This window comes from Helianthus annuus, chromosome 13 (assembly GCF_002127325.2).
Source record: "Helianthus annuus cultivar XRQ/B chromosome 13, HanXRQr2.0-SUNRISE, whole genome shotgun sequence".
NCBI classification, from domain to species: Eukaryota; Viridiplantae; Streptophyta; class Magnoliopsida; order Asterales; family Asteraceae; genus Helianthus; species Helianthus annuus.
Window position 1 is genome coordinate 50,541,321 of NC_035445.2, and position 15,008 is coordinate 50,556,328.

General features: G+C 34.2%; 1 protein-coding gene and 1 long non-coding RNA gene across 2 annotated transcripts; both read left to right on the forward strand.

Moving 5' to 3' along the window:
- The first annotated feature begins 8,122 nt into the window (after positions 1–8,122).
- On the forward strand, positions 8,123–8,797 carry LOC118485435. Its single transcript, XR_004876097.1, has 2 exons — positions 8,123–8,365; positions 8,645–8,797. It is a non-coding gene; the product is annotated as an uncharacterized LOC118485435 (long non-coding RNA).
- Positions 8,798–9,494: 697 nt separating this feature from the next.
- Positions 9,495–13,019, forward strand: LOC110897773 (probable (S)-N-methylcoclaurine 3'-hydroxylase isozyme 2). Its single transcript, XM_022144505.2, has 2 exons — positions 9,495–10,470; positions 12,273–13,019. The coding sequence occupies exons 1-2, from the start codon at positions 9,559–9,561 to the stop codon at positions 12,873–12,875; spliced, it is 1,515 nt and encodes a 504-aa protein (XP_022000197.1). The 5' UTR covers positions 9,495–9,558; the 3' UTR covers positions 12,876–13,019.
- The last annotated feature ends 1,989 nt before the right edge of the window (positions 13,020–15,008 follow it).

A 15,008-nucleotide genomic window follows, 5' to 3' on the forward strand; every position in this document is an offset into this window, starting at 1 on the left:
GAGGAAAAGTTTTCCCGACGACTCATGACAAAGCAGTTGGTTTGGGTTCATATCAGCGTTGTTTATCACCCTGTGTAAGCATTGGAAGCCCGACCACTAGCAAAATCACTGCATTACATCTCCATTGAAAACAAGTGATTAAAACGCTTCTCCTTACAACTCTCATCAAATGCCTCACCCTTCCTTTTTATTACAGTCATACGACACGTTTTTTTGTTTTTCAGTCTTTGTTACTTGTTAAAGTTTTATTTTTTTCTACTTTTAGAAAGATTTGACCACCTAACGACTGTAAAATGTCTCGTGTGATTGACACCTTAAATCCATTAAATACTTTGGGTAAAATCTAATTTTCTTTTCATACGGGCCGTATACAGTTATACGGCCCGTATACATAATTCGTATCCATTGTATACGACCAGGCAAATTCTTTACACATGGTGTATACGGACCGTATACAGTTATACGGCCCGTATGGAATGAAAAAAACTGACAAAGTCTGAAGGCACAGACTTTGTTAGTTTTATTTTATTATATACGGGCCGTATAACTGTATACGGCCCGTATACACCATGTGAAAATAAGTTTTTGCCATGTATTAATATTAGGTTACCTTTACTTATATAGATGGTTGAAGATACACTTGGTGACAATTGATTGTGAAAACTTATGACGCAAAGTGGAAGCTTTTCCGACATGATTGGCGTTGAACACCGCTTCTAGGTACGTGATTGGCGGTGTGAAGGGGAAGGGCGTGATGTAGAGCACGCCTGTGAAGGGGGAAGGGTTGGTGGGCCCCAAGCTTTTCTACCAATCAGATTTCATCTTTTCTTTTTTATAATTTATTTAATTAAAATTTTATGTTAATGAAGGGTGGATAGTGAAAACTTATGAAGCTAGTACACATTAAAGATGAAAAAAATGAGTGACAGTTCATTCATATGTGGCACTGAAGACGGTGACACATAGCCTAAAGCGGTGGCCAAAACCGGCAAACATATATGATAGGTTTATTATTTTAAGTGAGGAATTTAATGACAAAAAATAGCGGGTTCGGTTAAATTTTTATGATTATCTATAACTATTCGCTTAACAATGTAATTTAGTAGTGTTTTTATAATTATTATGATGTTCTGAAAAACCTAAATACATAGTTCTCTTTATATTACGAAACCTAAGTTTTAATGAGCGCTGATTATACAGTCATAGAGATAAAAAAACATAGATAATTATTTCCTTATACTACTAAATCTGTCGTTAGATTTACAACTAATCAATCTAAAATATATGTTTAGCCAAATCTGTGTCTAATTCGGACGCTAGAAATATGCAATTAAAAAATAAATAAATTAATTGAAACCATCACTGATTTCGTCGCTAAAACCAAAACTAAAATGTAAATGAACACAACTGTCGTTGGTTACTAAAGTGGTAGAAGATATTAAAGCTCTCGGATACCACCTGGATACCTGTGGATGAAAAATAGATCCCCTTTTAGAATATTGAATTGGAGAAATTGGTGTAATTTTGATTTTTGATGTTGTATGTTTCTCGCTAGCCTCTTGCTAGTCGTCTTCTAATGATAGTAGCCGTCAAAAAAAAAATTAAAAAAATAAAAAAAAAACTGTTGTTGGTAACGAGTAAGGTCAATGAAACTTAATTTGCAACGGCATTCCCGTTCCTAACTCCATATCAAAATTTTGTAGTTGTTGACAATTGAAAAAATCCAGTCAATAAATTATATTGTAAACTTTCAGACAAGATCTTTTAAGAGGGCGACCAATAGTCCTAATTCTAAGATGGAGACCAGACGCGTGTATGAGCACGACCGAGCATGCGAGGCACTCTGTCCTTCGGAGTTTAAAGGGCCACTGGGGTGCATCGGACACAGTGTAATCTGCGGTGCTAAGGGGTTGTTTGGCAACTTTTGAATGGTTAAGTGCTGAACCAGTAAGAGGTCTGAACCATTAAGTGCTGAACCAGTAAGAAATCTAAACCGTTACGAGCCATTATAATGTTTAACCATTCAGAGACAAATGTCTGATCAATTCAGATTAGAGGTCTTTATCATTCAGACTTAGTATAATACTTAACCATCCAGATGCAAATGTCTGAACCATTCAGACATTTGCTCACGAAAGAAACAGTCTGAACCATTAAGTGCTGAACCAGTCTAAGGTCTGAACCATTAAGAGCCTCATTAAGAGGTAAACAAGCAGCCCTAACATATGTTAGTAACTTGTACAGCTGGAAAAAGGAATGGTTAGAATGGCATTGCTAGCTGATGTTTTGGTTATAAAAGTTCCACCTTTAATTTCTAGGTAAATTGGAAATAAATAATCTTACCTTTTTAACTTTGGCCGATAATAATCCCAAGTCAGTTATTAGCCGATAATAATCCGAACTCATCCATTTTTTTTTGTAAAATAGTTCGCCGTTAAAATAGTTTAACGGAGTTAAGTTTTTTTTCCGAATTACAAACCTATGTTTTAGGGCTTTTGATCAGAACAAGGATACGAGTCGATTGATGTAAAACTTACCTCGAAATTGTGCTCGAAATGACTTGATTTTTGTTAATTGGAAGTTAGACACCCGAATTGAAGCAGCGTTTTCGTGGGTTGGGGGCAATATTTTGAGATAAGTTTTACATCAATCGACTCGTATCCTCGTTCTGATCAAAAGCCCTAATTCATCGGTTTGTAATTCGAAAAAAAAAACTTAACTCTGTTAAGCTATTTTAACGGCGGACTATTTTACAAAAAAAAAATTGACCAGCTCGAATTATTATCGACTAATAACTGACTTGGGATTATTATCGGTCAAATTGAGAAAATTGCGATTATTTATTTCCAATTTGCCTAATTTCTAAGGAAATAATATTTAATGTTAAAAAAAAGAATGTCACTACTTACTACTACATATTTTGGTAAATGATAATTAAGTGAATTTAGAAAGTTTAAAGTTTAGTGACAATTGGCTCGGCTGCTGTTCATTGTTGTTTTTTTAAAGGCTCTAATTCTTAATCTTTAAAGGGAGTTTCATTTTAACTCTTTAAGATTTTGCCAATTGAACCAAACCTCCAATTGGTCTCCCACGTTATGCATGTTAGCAATACACAAAAAAGTTTTAACCAAGCCTTATAGTGGCTAAGCTTGAAAATTTTCACCGGGGGTCGAAAGTCACCAGACCTACAAAAAATTTCTATCGCTTTGTTTCGAGGTGATATGTTCAGGTTGGATGTCGGTGATTCGATTCGGGTCGGGTCAAACATTAATATCAAAAATAACAAAACATTCTCAGACATTAAAAAAGTAAACATTGTTTAACAAACAACTGAACAAAGACACCAAAACACTAAAAAGGAGAGGAAGGTGGGTACCCGGTTCACCTGGATGAAAAATTATAGTTCTATCAGTCTTCATCATCAATTCCCTCTGCTTGTTCTTCATTCTTTCTTTTGAAAAAAAAAAAGTTATGCTTTTATACTTCCCCATAGCATAATCTAATAACACAACAAGTTAACAAATCACCCTAAATTTCAAGCTCTAATTTATATCTAAATCACATTAAGATTAAACAAATAAAAATAGACATAATTACAAAAAGATTCAACAAGTTTAGGGCAAAAATTCGGCTCCAATTTCACCCCTAATTTCAACCGTAAGAATAGATCCTAGCACTTAATAAAAGTTAAATTAGCACACACTAAAGCAAGAGTTAATTGCCCGGATGGTCCCTATGGTTTCTCGTTTTTTCACGTTTAATCCCCACCTTTTGAAAATAGCAGTTATACTCCCTATGGTTTGTTATTTTGTTACTCGGATAGTCCCCTGAGTAGATGTCAGTTAGTTTGGAAATAGCAGATATGCTCCCTATGGTTTGTCGTTTTGTTACTCGGATAGTCCCCTGAATAAATGTCAGGGGACTATCCGAGTAACAAAATAACAAACCATAGGGAGCATACCTGCTATTTCCAAAAGGTGGGGACTAAACGTGAAAAAACATGAAACCATAGGGACCATCCGGGCAATTAACTCCTAAAGCGATACATACATCAAAGTAGCACTTTTAAATTATATTAGCACATGAAAATTAATCAAGATAATTGATTTTAGCAAATATGTGAAATGACATCAGCACTTTTCTTTATTAGCATATTGAAAACAAAAAAAAGATCCAAATAAAGAATTAATTGTTTGTTAGCATAATTATAAAGAATTCAAGATAATTGATATTATTTAGGTTATCATTTCTCTATAATTGATTGAATGCTACATGTCACTTTTTAAATCGTTCTTACAGTTTGTATACGAAATGTAGTTTGTATTTGATCCTAAAACATATGATGATTACTAATTTATTTTATTAACCGGTATATCACATATACGAGAACGTTATCAAATAGATTTATATAAAACTTTAAATGTTATTTAGAAGTTTTATAGGTAATATTTGATTTGTGATAAAAATATATTCAACAACAAAAAGAACCGAAATTTTATTAATATATTATAGCTAAACTTAATATAATGACAAACAAATAACTAAAAAATAAATAAAACAAACAAGTAGTATACAATAATTAAACAAAATAAATGGGTTAAGAAAGTATTAAGAAAGTTTAACGGAAAATGTGAATCATGACTTGACGAAGAGTTTTCTTTTTAATTCATTATATTCCTAATGCCCACATTTAATATAATATAACATCTTCTTCTTCAAAGTCTACCAAGTTGCCGCTGCAAATTTTTTGACCGGGAATTTTTCGTTCCTTCTATTAGAAAAATTCATTTTATCTTATCATCACCTTCACCTATACTCAGGGGTATTCTAAACCGGGGGTCGAAAACGTATATATCTAAAAAATTCTATACGAAACGTATATACATATTAAAACAATACATACATAAAAGTAGCACTTTTAAATTATATTAGCACATGAAAATTAATCAAGATAATTGATTTTAGCAAATATGTGAAATGACATCAGCACTTTCCTTTATTAGCACATTGAAAACAAAAGAAAGATTCAAATAAAGAATTAATTGTTTGTTAGCATAATTATAAAGAATTCAAGATAATTGATATTATTTAGGTTATCATTTTACCATTTCTCTATAATTGATTGGATGCTACATGTCACTTTTTAAATGGTTGTTACAGTTTGCATACGAAATGTAGTTTGTATTTGATCCTAAAACATATGATGATTACTAATTTTTTTATTAACCGGTATATCACATATACGAGAACGTTATCAAATAGGTTTATATAAAACTTTAAATGTTATTTAGAAGTTTTATAGATAATATATGATTTGTGATAAAAATTTATCAACAAGAAAAAGAACCGAAATTTTATTAGTATATTATAGCTAAACTTAATATAATGACAAACAAATAACTAAAAAATAAATAAAACAAACAAGTAGTATACAATAATTAAACAAAATAAATTGGTTAAGAAAGTATTAAGAAAGTTTAACTGAAAATGTGAATTATGACTTGACGAAGAGTTTTCTTTTTAATTCATTATTCCTAATGCCCACATTTAATATAATATAACATCTTCTTCTTCAAAGTCTACCAAGTTGCCGCTGCCGCTGCAAGTTTTTTGACCGGGAATTTTTCTTTCCTTCTACTAGAAAAATTCATTTTATCTTATCATCACTTTCACTTATATTCAGGGGTATCCTAAACCGGGGGTCGAAAACGTATATATCTAAAAAATTCTATACGAAACATATATACATAACACTACTGAGCGAAAAGTTCGGGGATCGGGCGCCCCCCCCATCTTCTTCTTCAAACTCTACGAAGTTGCCGCTGCAAGTTTTTTGACCGGGAATTCTTCTTTCCTTCTATTAGAAAAATTCATTTTATTTTATCATCACCTTCACCTACATTCAGGGGTATCCTAAACCGGGGGTCGAAAATGTATATACCTACAAAATTCTATACGAAACGTACATACATAACACTACTGAGTGAAAAGTTTGGGGGTCGGACGCACCCCACGCCCCGGCCCCTTCAAAGTTGCGCCCATGCGGCCTTGTGTTCATAAAAATGTCTACTACTAAATGGTCAATGTTTTAATCTACAGTATTTTGCATTAACTAAATGACACTTTTTTCTGAACGGAAAAGAATCTCACATGTAAACCCATGCTCGGGGCTATATCCAAAGTCGACTCCTCGACCGTTATAAGACCGTGCCTCCTTAATGCGCGGGAACCGAATGGAATTCGTAAACCCTCCCCCACCCCCGCGTCAGGTTCGAACCCATGATTAAAGCAATTATTCGTCCCTTCACCTATAGATGTCCATCGAAAATGGCTCAAATGGGAATTGGACTTGCGTCTCTACTAGGAAGGGTAGACGAATCAACTGCTAAACCAAATTCTTAGGACTAAATGTCACGTTTTGTTTAATGTATACCAAATTTGACCGTATTCTCAGCAGTTATTAAAAACTAGAAAATGTATATGCAATGGATGACCTTTAACTTCAATAATTACAGTCACAATCCTTTATTTGTAAAACTCATTACATCTTACGTCCTTTGACTCTAACCTAGTTAAAATTTTCAGTTAAGTATCACATATGCCTTGTGCATAAGGGTAGGTTAGTAATTTTATTCACTTATTTAAAATATTTAATGAATAAAACAAATAGACCAGTTCCTAAAATAATAATATATATAAAAAATACATCCTCTCTCTCCCTCTTAGCTCTTTGCTCTGCAACTCTCCCTCTCTCTTTCTCTCTCTACCTCTTCTCCACCACCTCCACCTTGAGCACCACCACCATCTGCGCAACCACCATCGTTAGAACACCTTCTCTCTCTTCTCACTCACAAAATCATAACCATTAGAAGCCCTAATAGACCCATATCTAAATATTTACTTGTTTATGATGCACCAATTAAACATTTACTCCATCTCAACCCCATCAACAAGATGAACAAGAAGCCCATTTAAGAGATATCATAAATAATCTGTGGGCACAGTATGGAAAGAGCTTGGCACCTAGTGACAGGATCCTTACACATTCGAGATATAACCAAAAAACATTTTGACTAATGTTTAATAACTAGGGGTTTGCTCCGCCCGCGTTGCAGGGCACTAAGCCGAATATTTCTCTATGATAACATGTACGTCCGTGTTTTGGTTACCTGTATATACTACTTATAACACAATCTCAAAAAAATTACACCGAGTCAACCAAATAAATTAAAACACTATTATACTTTTGCTTAAGGAAAACAAAAACGAATAAAAATCACACCGAGTCAAACAATTAAAATAAAGCACTACAACAATTTTCTCAAAAAAAAAAAAAAAAAAAAACTAAAACGATGGCATGACTGTAATTTTACACTGGGGACAAAATCGTAATTTGACTGGGAAAGAAAGAAAAAAGATGTCAAAAATGTAAATTTAAATTGAGGGCCAAATCGTAATTTTGCTGGGAGGGAAAAAACAAAAATAATGGCAAAACTGTAAATTTAAACGGGTCAAAATCGTAATTTTTAACCGAGGGCAAAATTGTAAATTTTAGTTGGGGGCAAAAGCATATTTTATTTGAACTGGGGGTAAAAACTTAATTTTGAACTGATTGCAAAATCATAATTTTAAAGCGGTGATAAAATCGTAAATTGGTTGGGCCAATGGGGGAGTTCCAGGCCTGGCACTACTCCTCCATCTTGTGTTTGTAGTTATACACTGGGGGCAAAAGCGTAATTTGTCTGGAAAAGCAAACAAAAACGTTGACAAAAATGTAAATTTAAATTAAGGGTAAAATCGTAATTTACCTGAGAGGAAGAAAACAAAACTAATAGCGAAATTGTAAATTTAAACGGGGTAAATTCGTAATTTTGAACCGAGGGCAAAATTGTAATTTGTCATCAGGGGCAAAAGCATAATTTTATTTTGAACTGGTGGTAAAAATGTAATTTTAAACTGATGGTAAAATCGTAATTTTAAAGCGGGACAAAATTGTAAATTGGTTTGGCAAAAAAAAGAAAGTCAAAAAGCAAGAAAAAAATAAGAATATTTTACTGTTCATCCGATTTGCTAAATGTTACAGGTATAATATAATATAATATAATTATCAATTTGGAAGAAATGCAAACAAAAACAGCAAGTCCTCTGGGTTTTGAACAAAAGAATTTTACTGTACAAACAGGAAGGTCAACATCCAAAAACCCATTAATAAACTTCCTCAATGGACCTTATTCTGCACCAAACAAACATCCACAATTTCAGCAACAACCTACAATCGACACAAACGAGTCGCCTGAGGGAGATGACAACCGCCATCCTCACCGGATTTGTGGCCGGAGTTCGGTTTTTGAACATAAAACACCAAGTAAATCTGTGATGCTCTTCCAATTTTTTATTATTATTATTATTATTATTATTATTATTATTATTATTATTATTATTATTATTATTATTATTATTATTATTATTATTATTATTATTATTATTATTATTATTATTATTATTATTATTCAAGATCCTAAATGGAGAAAAGCAAATTTGGAATTGGGAATTAGGTATTTATATACTTTATAAGGATGAGAATCCCTGATTTGTTGATGATGTAGAGGCTGTAAACTGCTGCCATCGTTTCTTAATTCCACAGATCCACCTGGTTTGCCATGTATATGGAGCGATTATTAAAGCGCCGCCGCTCGCCGGAAGAAACAATGGCTGGCTAGCCGTTCTCTTTCACAATTTGTGTGTTTGACTAATTTCCCCTCATGTGAGATACTTGTGTTTCTTTTAATTCTTGTATTAAAAAGGTGATTGGACTAATTTGCCCTCTTGTGAGATACATGTGACTTGATTCAACAATAAAAATTAATTAGGTTAGGGCCAAAGGACTTAGGGTGTAATCGGTTTTACAAATAAATGATTGTGACTGTAATTATTAAAGATAAAGGTCATCTATTGCAATTTGATATAAACGTAAAGGACGAAAAATGTAATTTACCCCTTAAGTTATTAAAAACTAAAAATATGTATTTTATTGGTATTTAAATATCTATCCTTCAAAGATATTCGAAGTAATTAAATGATTGTTTGACCGGTTTACTTGACTAATTTCCCCTCATGATACCTGTGTTTCTTTTAATTCTTGTATTAAAAAGGTGATTGGATTAGTTTGCCCTCATGTGACATACATGTGACTTGATTCAACAATAAAAATTAATTGGGTTAGGGCCAAAGGACCTAGGGTGTAATTGGTTTGACAAATAAAGGATTGTGAGTGTAATTATTAAAGATAAAGGTCATCTATTGTAATTTGATATAAACATAAAGGACGAAAAATGTAATTTACCCCTTAAGTTATTAAAAACTAAAAATATGTATTGTATTGGTATTTAAATTAAATATCTATCCTTCAAAGATATTCGAAGTAATTAAATGATTGTTTGACCGGTTTACAATATCGACTCTCTATGGTCTATTCAATTACGCTATAAATATACCTTACGATTTCTAAAATCATTACCAAACAATACAAATTCCAAATTTCTTTTAAAAAAAACTCTGATGAATATCACAAACTTTCTTAAGGATTTTAATCTCCCATCCCCCCTCTTTGTTCTATCAACAATCCCCTTCCTTTTTTTCCTAGTGAAACAAATTAAATCATTACCTTCAAAATGCTCAAAAAATCTCCCACCAGGTCCACCAAAGTTGCCAATAATTGGAAACTTGCATCAAGTTGATAATAAACCTCATGTCTCCACTGCAAACATTGCAAGAGAATATGGCCCGCTCATATCTCTTCGCTTAGGCAATCAACTCGTTGTCATTGCCTCTACACCCGAGGCAGCCATGGGAATCCTTAAGACCCAAGACCGTTTTCTTTCCGCTCGTGTTGTGCCTACTGCATTTCAGCAGCCATCCCTAATACCTCACTCCCTCATTTGGTCGGAGTGCAACGAGACATGGAAAAACTTAAGAACTCTTTGTCGAACAGAAATGTTCTCGACCAAAGCCTTAGAGGCGCAATCTATGTTACGAGAGGAAAAGATTGGTCATATGTTGGAGTTCTTGCATAGCAAGCAAGGAGAGGCAATTAACGTTGAGGATGTAGTTTTTACTACATTGTTCAACACACTAAGTTCCATTATTTTCGCCAAGGACTTAATTGATTTGAAAGATGACTATGGGGGTAGTAATGAGTTGAAAGCAACACTACGTAAGATAATTGAGTTCGGAGGGCGTGTAATAGATTTTGGTTCTTTTTTTCCAATCCTTGAGCGATTTGATCTTCACGGAATAAGGAAGGGAACCCTGAAACTATTTTCGAAGGTGTTTAGCTATTGGGAATACATAATAGATGAAAGAAGATCTCAAGTTAACTCTTCGACGTGGTCATCGGAGCAAGCACACACGTTTGTGGATCGCTTGCTAGAAAATGGATTTTCAAATAATCAGATCCATCAACTTGTAACGGTATGATTTTATTAGCTATCTTAACTAAACTATAAATCATAACCATTTTCAAAGATCTTGTACAAATAAACTATAAATGATAACCATTTTCAAAGATCTTCTTCGTTTTATCGAGTCTTATTAAAGAATAAATAACATTTAAACAGTCTTACAATCAGGCCCGGCCCGTAGGGTGTGCAGCATGGGCCACCGAACAAGGCCCAAACTTTTTAGGAGCCCAAAAAAATTCATGTTCCATCCATTAATTTATGGGAAATTGACCTGTAATAATCCCACCTAGACCTTATTGGCCATTAATAATCCCACCTGAGAATATTCCCCCCACCAGTCTCACCTTTCACATATTTTTCCTACAATGGTCCCCCGTTAAAAAACTTAACGGAGTTAAGCATTTTTCCAAATTAAAAACATATTTTTTAGGGCTTTTGATTAGAACGACGATACGAGTCCATTAATGTAAAACTTGCCTCGAAACGGTGCTACAAACGATGAAAACAGTGCTTCAATTCGGGTGTTTAAGTTTTCAATTAACCAAAATCAAGTCACTTGGAGCACCATTTCGAAGTAAGTTTTACATCAATTGACTCGTATCATCGTTCTGATCCAAAGCCCTAAAAAATCTGTTTGTAATTTGGAAAAAAGCTTAACTTCGTTAAGTTTTTTTTTTAACGGGGGACCATTGTAGGAAAAATAAGTGAAAGGTGGAACTGGTGGGGGAAATATTTTGAGGTGGGATTATTAATGGCCAATAAGGCCTAGGTGGGATTATTACAGGCCAATTCCCCTTAATTTATATACTATTATTTTTCAACATGTTAGTGTTGGTGTTAGTTGTAACCTATGCATAAATTGCTTTTTGTGCTCATTTATGTTGTACAACATCTACATAATTTGTACAGGCTTTTTCTTGGTTACCTTGGTGTCTTCTATTGGTTGGGTGTATAATTTACTTTAATTTATTTGATTTTTTTCCCTTTCTTTTTTTATTGCCTCATAGTCAAATCAAACAAGATATAAGTTAATTTACAATTTTAAAATCCATGTCCTTTTTAAAATCAAACAAATTGATACAATGGTTGTTGTAATGTATGTATTATGGTTTGTATAGTGGTAATGATATATATTATATATAGATTACGATGAACCTGTCAAACGGGAAAAAATAGACGCGGGTTCATCGTAACGCACGAGTGCTAGATCAACTTAGTTATTTTATTCTATGTTTTACGTTTCGGTTTAATTTCTTCGCATTAACATGTCGCAACTTCAGTGTCGGTGGTTGCTGGCAGTAGTGTGACATTAGTGTTTGCCCCCGCCGCAATGCAGGGAGTGCTTAATACTAGTTATGTACAAATCAAAATAGTGCATATTTGTTGATATCGCTTAGATGGTTGAGCGCTCCTATCAATTAAGGGCCCTGTTTCTTATTACTAATATTTCTTTCACTTAATTAATTAAATGTCAAGTAATTGCTCCTATATAAATTTATTATGTAGTTAGGTTATGTTTTTTTTAGTGGCAAAGGTTACTTTAATCCTACTTATAACTACACTAATAAATACTAAAAAAATTTTGTATGTTTAAAAAAAAAAAAAATCTTAAAGGACCTAGATTTATGAACCAAAAACATTTGTAGGCCTTTCAAGAATTTTGGATTTGTGATTTTGTCGCCCAAATTGGCAATTTGCCTGGATCAACCCTATTTTTTTTTTTATCTCAGGGCCATTTTTTTTAATGATTTTCGGAGACAGTCTTGCTTACAATCACAGTTTTCTAATGAAACAGATCTCTTGTGTCTTCAGGAATTATTTGTAGCCGGAACAAATACTACAACCAGTATAGTGGTATGGGTAATGTCTGAGCTAGTGAGACACCAAGAAGTAATGTTGAAAATAGATAATGAGATGAAAAGAGAAATCAAATCTGATAAAATTAACTCATCTCATCTATCTAAATTACCTTATCTACAAGCTTGTATCAAAGAAGCTATGAGGTTGCACCCGCCTGTTCCTCTTCTACTTCCACATATGGCAACCGACACTTGTGAGGTTATGAGTTACACAATTCCGAAGAACACAAAAGTCTTTGTTAACCTATGGGCAATGGGGCGTGACCCTAACGTTTGGGACGACCCCTTTTCGTTCGATCCTGAAAGATTTATGGTCACAAAATTGGATTTTAAAGGCCAAGACTTTGAGTTATTGCCGTTTGGTTCGGGGAGGAGGATGTGTCCTGGTTTGCCATCAGGCATTAAGAGCATTGAATTTATATTGGCATCTTTAATTCATGAATTTACTTGGGTTCTTCCAGATGGAGTTGATCCTTCAAAACTCAACATGGATAGCAAATTTGGGATTGCTATGAAGAGGGAAACCCCGTTAGAGCTAATATTCAAAAGAAAATAAGAATATCAGTGTTTATAATTCATATGAAATTTCCTATCATATTATGTATTTGAAAGATAAACAAAGACTTAAAGACAACTTGCTAGGTTTACGACATCAATTTTTGTTGTTATTTTCTATTATATGCAATTTCATAATTAATTAGATTGTTGCCATAGATCACAAATTCTTTATAACTGATTGCACATTATATAATGTGTTAATCATATGAAAACGTGTGTTTGGTTTGATGTATCCGATCTAACTCAGTGTAACCTATATAAGCATTGCGGTTATAGTGTACGATGATGGCATTAACGTGTGGTGCCTGCTCGTGACTTTACGTGTTTTTTGGCTTTGTTACACACGTTACGTTCGTGATATTAACGTCATCAGACATAGATAAAAAAGAGTATGTCTCAATCGTTGTGATGTGTAAAGTCGTAAAAGTAATTTAGACAACGATATAAAGTTGTAAAAGTAATTTAGGCATTAACGTGGTTTGGCATTCGCACATTGCGATGAAAAGTCGTAAAAGTAATGTAAAGAAATGAGGTGTTAAGTTATTAAGTAGAAAAGTTTGGAGGGTCAAACTTGTCAATTACTAAAAGCTAAAAGTGAATATCTAACCTACTTAAAGAATAGGGGGTGTAGGTGTCAATTTAAAAAGTGTAGGTGTGCTTCTTGGAGAATATGGGGTGTAGGTGTCAATTTTAAAAGAGCATGGATATTTTAATCGATGACACACGCTACCGACTTTTGTTTTTAATCGATAACCCAATTCAACATTATTGATACATCACGAGATCAAAACCCCAACGTAGTTAGCAAAGTGTAGCCTTATTCAGGCAACACCTTGACATCCGTTGCTGGGTTTAGAATCGATCGGACAGGGTATCAAAGTAGTGATTAGGGGTTAAAACGCTTACACCGGGGCAAAGCTTCGTAGTATTTTGGGGTATAATAGTTTGAGCAGAAAGTTGAGAGAGAAAGAAAATTTTGAGCAGATTGAAATGTCTCGTGAACGCTCAATTTATAGCTGAGAATTAAGCTCGTCGCGTTACGCGACCGAATTATCTTATTTCCTTCGCATAGCGCGAAGGCACTAGCTAGGGCTTAGGTGGCCTTAGTCACCACCATAGACTTGCCACGTGGCTGCCAAGTGTCCCCGTCGAATCTAAGGGCGTCGCGTTACGCGACTATGTTATGCTGATGTCGTCGCGTAGCGCGAGGAGGTAAAAAAATCTGACTTTCCTTGTTTCTCGTGCCAGGTCTCGTTGTACGTGTTTGGAGCCTCGGTTATGGTTCTTTGTGGTGTTTATCGAGGTTTGTTACATAAAGTAGTCATTCCATAGATGCTAGTCTCCTTCCACTCGACCCCTAGTTATTTCTGTACGCTTCCCCTTTTTTCTCTATCTGGAACTTGAGCTTGCTTCGACATTAGGTGAATCATATAATGCAAGTGCATTTCTTCGACGTCGTCGGACTGCAATACATCGACCTTTTGCATGACGACTTGCATGAGACATTAGTAATAAAAGGGAAGGTAGTGTTGGAGATTAAGTGGACTATTTGTCATCGGAGGTATACGCTGCAATATCACGTGTAGGCGGATTTTACGCGGTTTCTTCATCGTTTGAGCTCATTGTGATTAAAATGAAATTTAGAATTGGTAAATTGGAAGTTGCGGTTGAGAGTATTTGTTTGTGTGAGATGTGTAATATAAATGTGTGTATATGTAGTGCATATGTTGGTTTAAAAGTTAATTATTTTAATATTTTAAAAAATATAGCCGTTGCAAAAATAATAAGAATAATAATAACTGGTCCAACGGTCAATGGGACCCACCATGCCTTCACCATTCTCGTCCGCTCGAGCGGACCATCAACACACCAGACCGCCTAGTCACCACCACACAACATGGTCGTCTGCTTTTGGTACTCGTTCGGAATCCAAACCTTAGAAGTGCTCTTAGTGGTGTAAAAGTGAAAAAAAGTGTGCCTTTGTGGCAATTGGCTACACTTTTTTTTCTATAAAAAGCCCATGAAGCCACTTCATAACACATAGTCTAATATAATAAGCAAAACAATCAAGTATAATTATCAATATTTACCCAACTTAGCGTTTCCTCCTAAATTGTGACATACTACATAC

Excerpts from the sequence above, each read along its gene's own strand:
- LOC110897773 (XM_022144505.2), top strand. The coding sequence starts at position 9,559 with ATGAATATCACAAACTTTCTTAAGGATTTTAATCTCCCATCCCCCCTC. Across the intron at positions 10,471-12,272 it reads AGATCCATCAACTTGTAACG|GAATTATTTGTAGCCGGAAC; the intron begins GTATGATTTTAT and ends TTGTGTCTTCAG.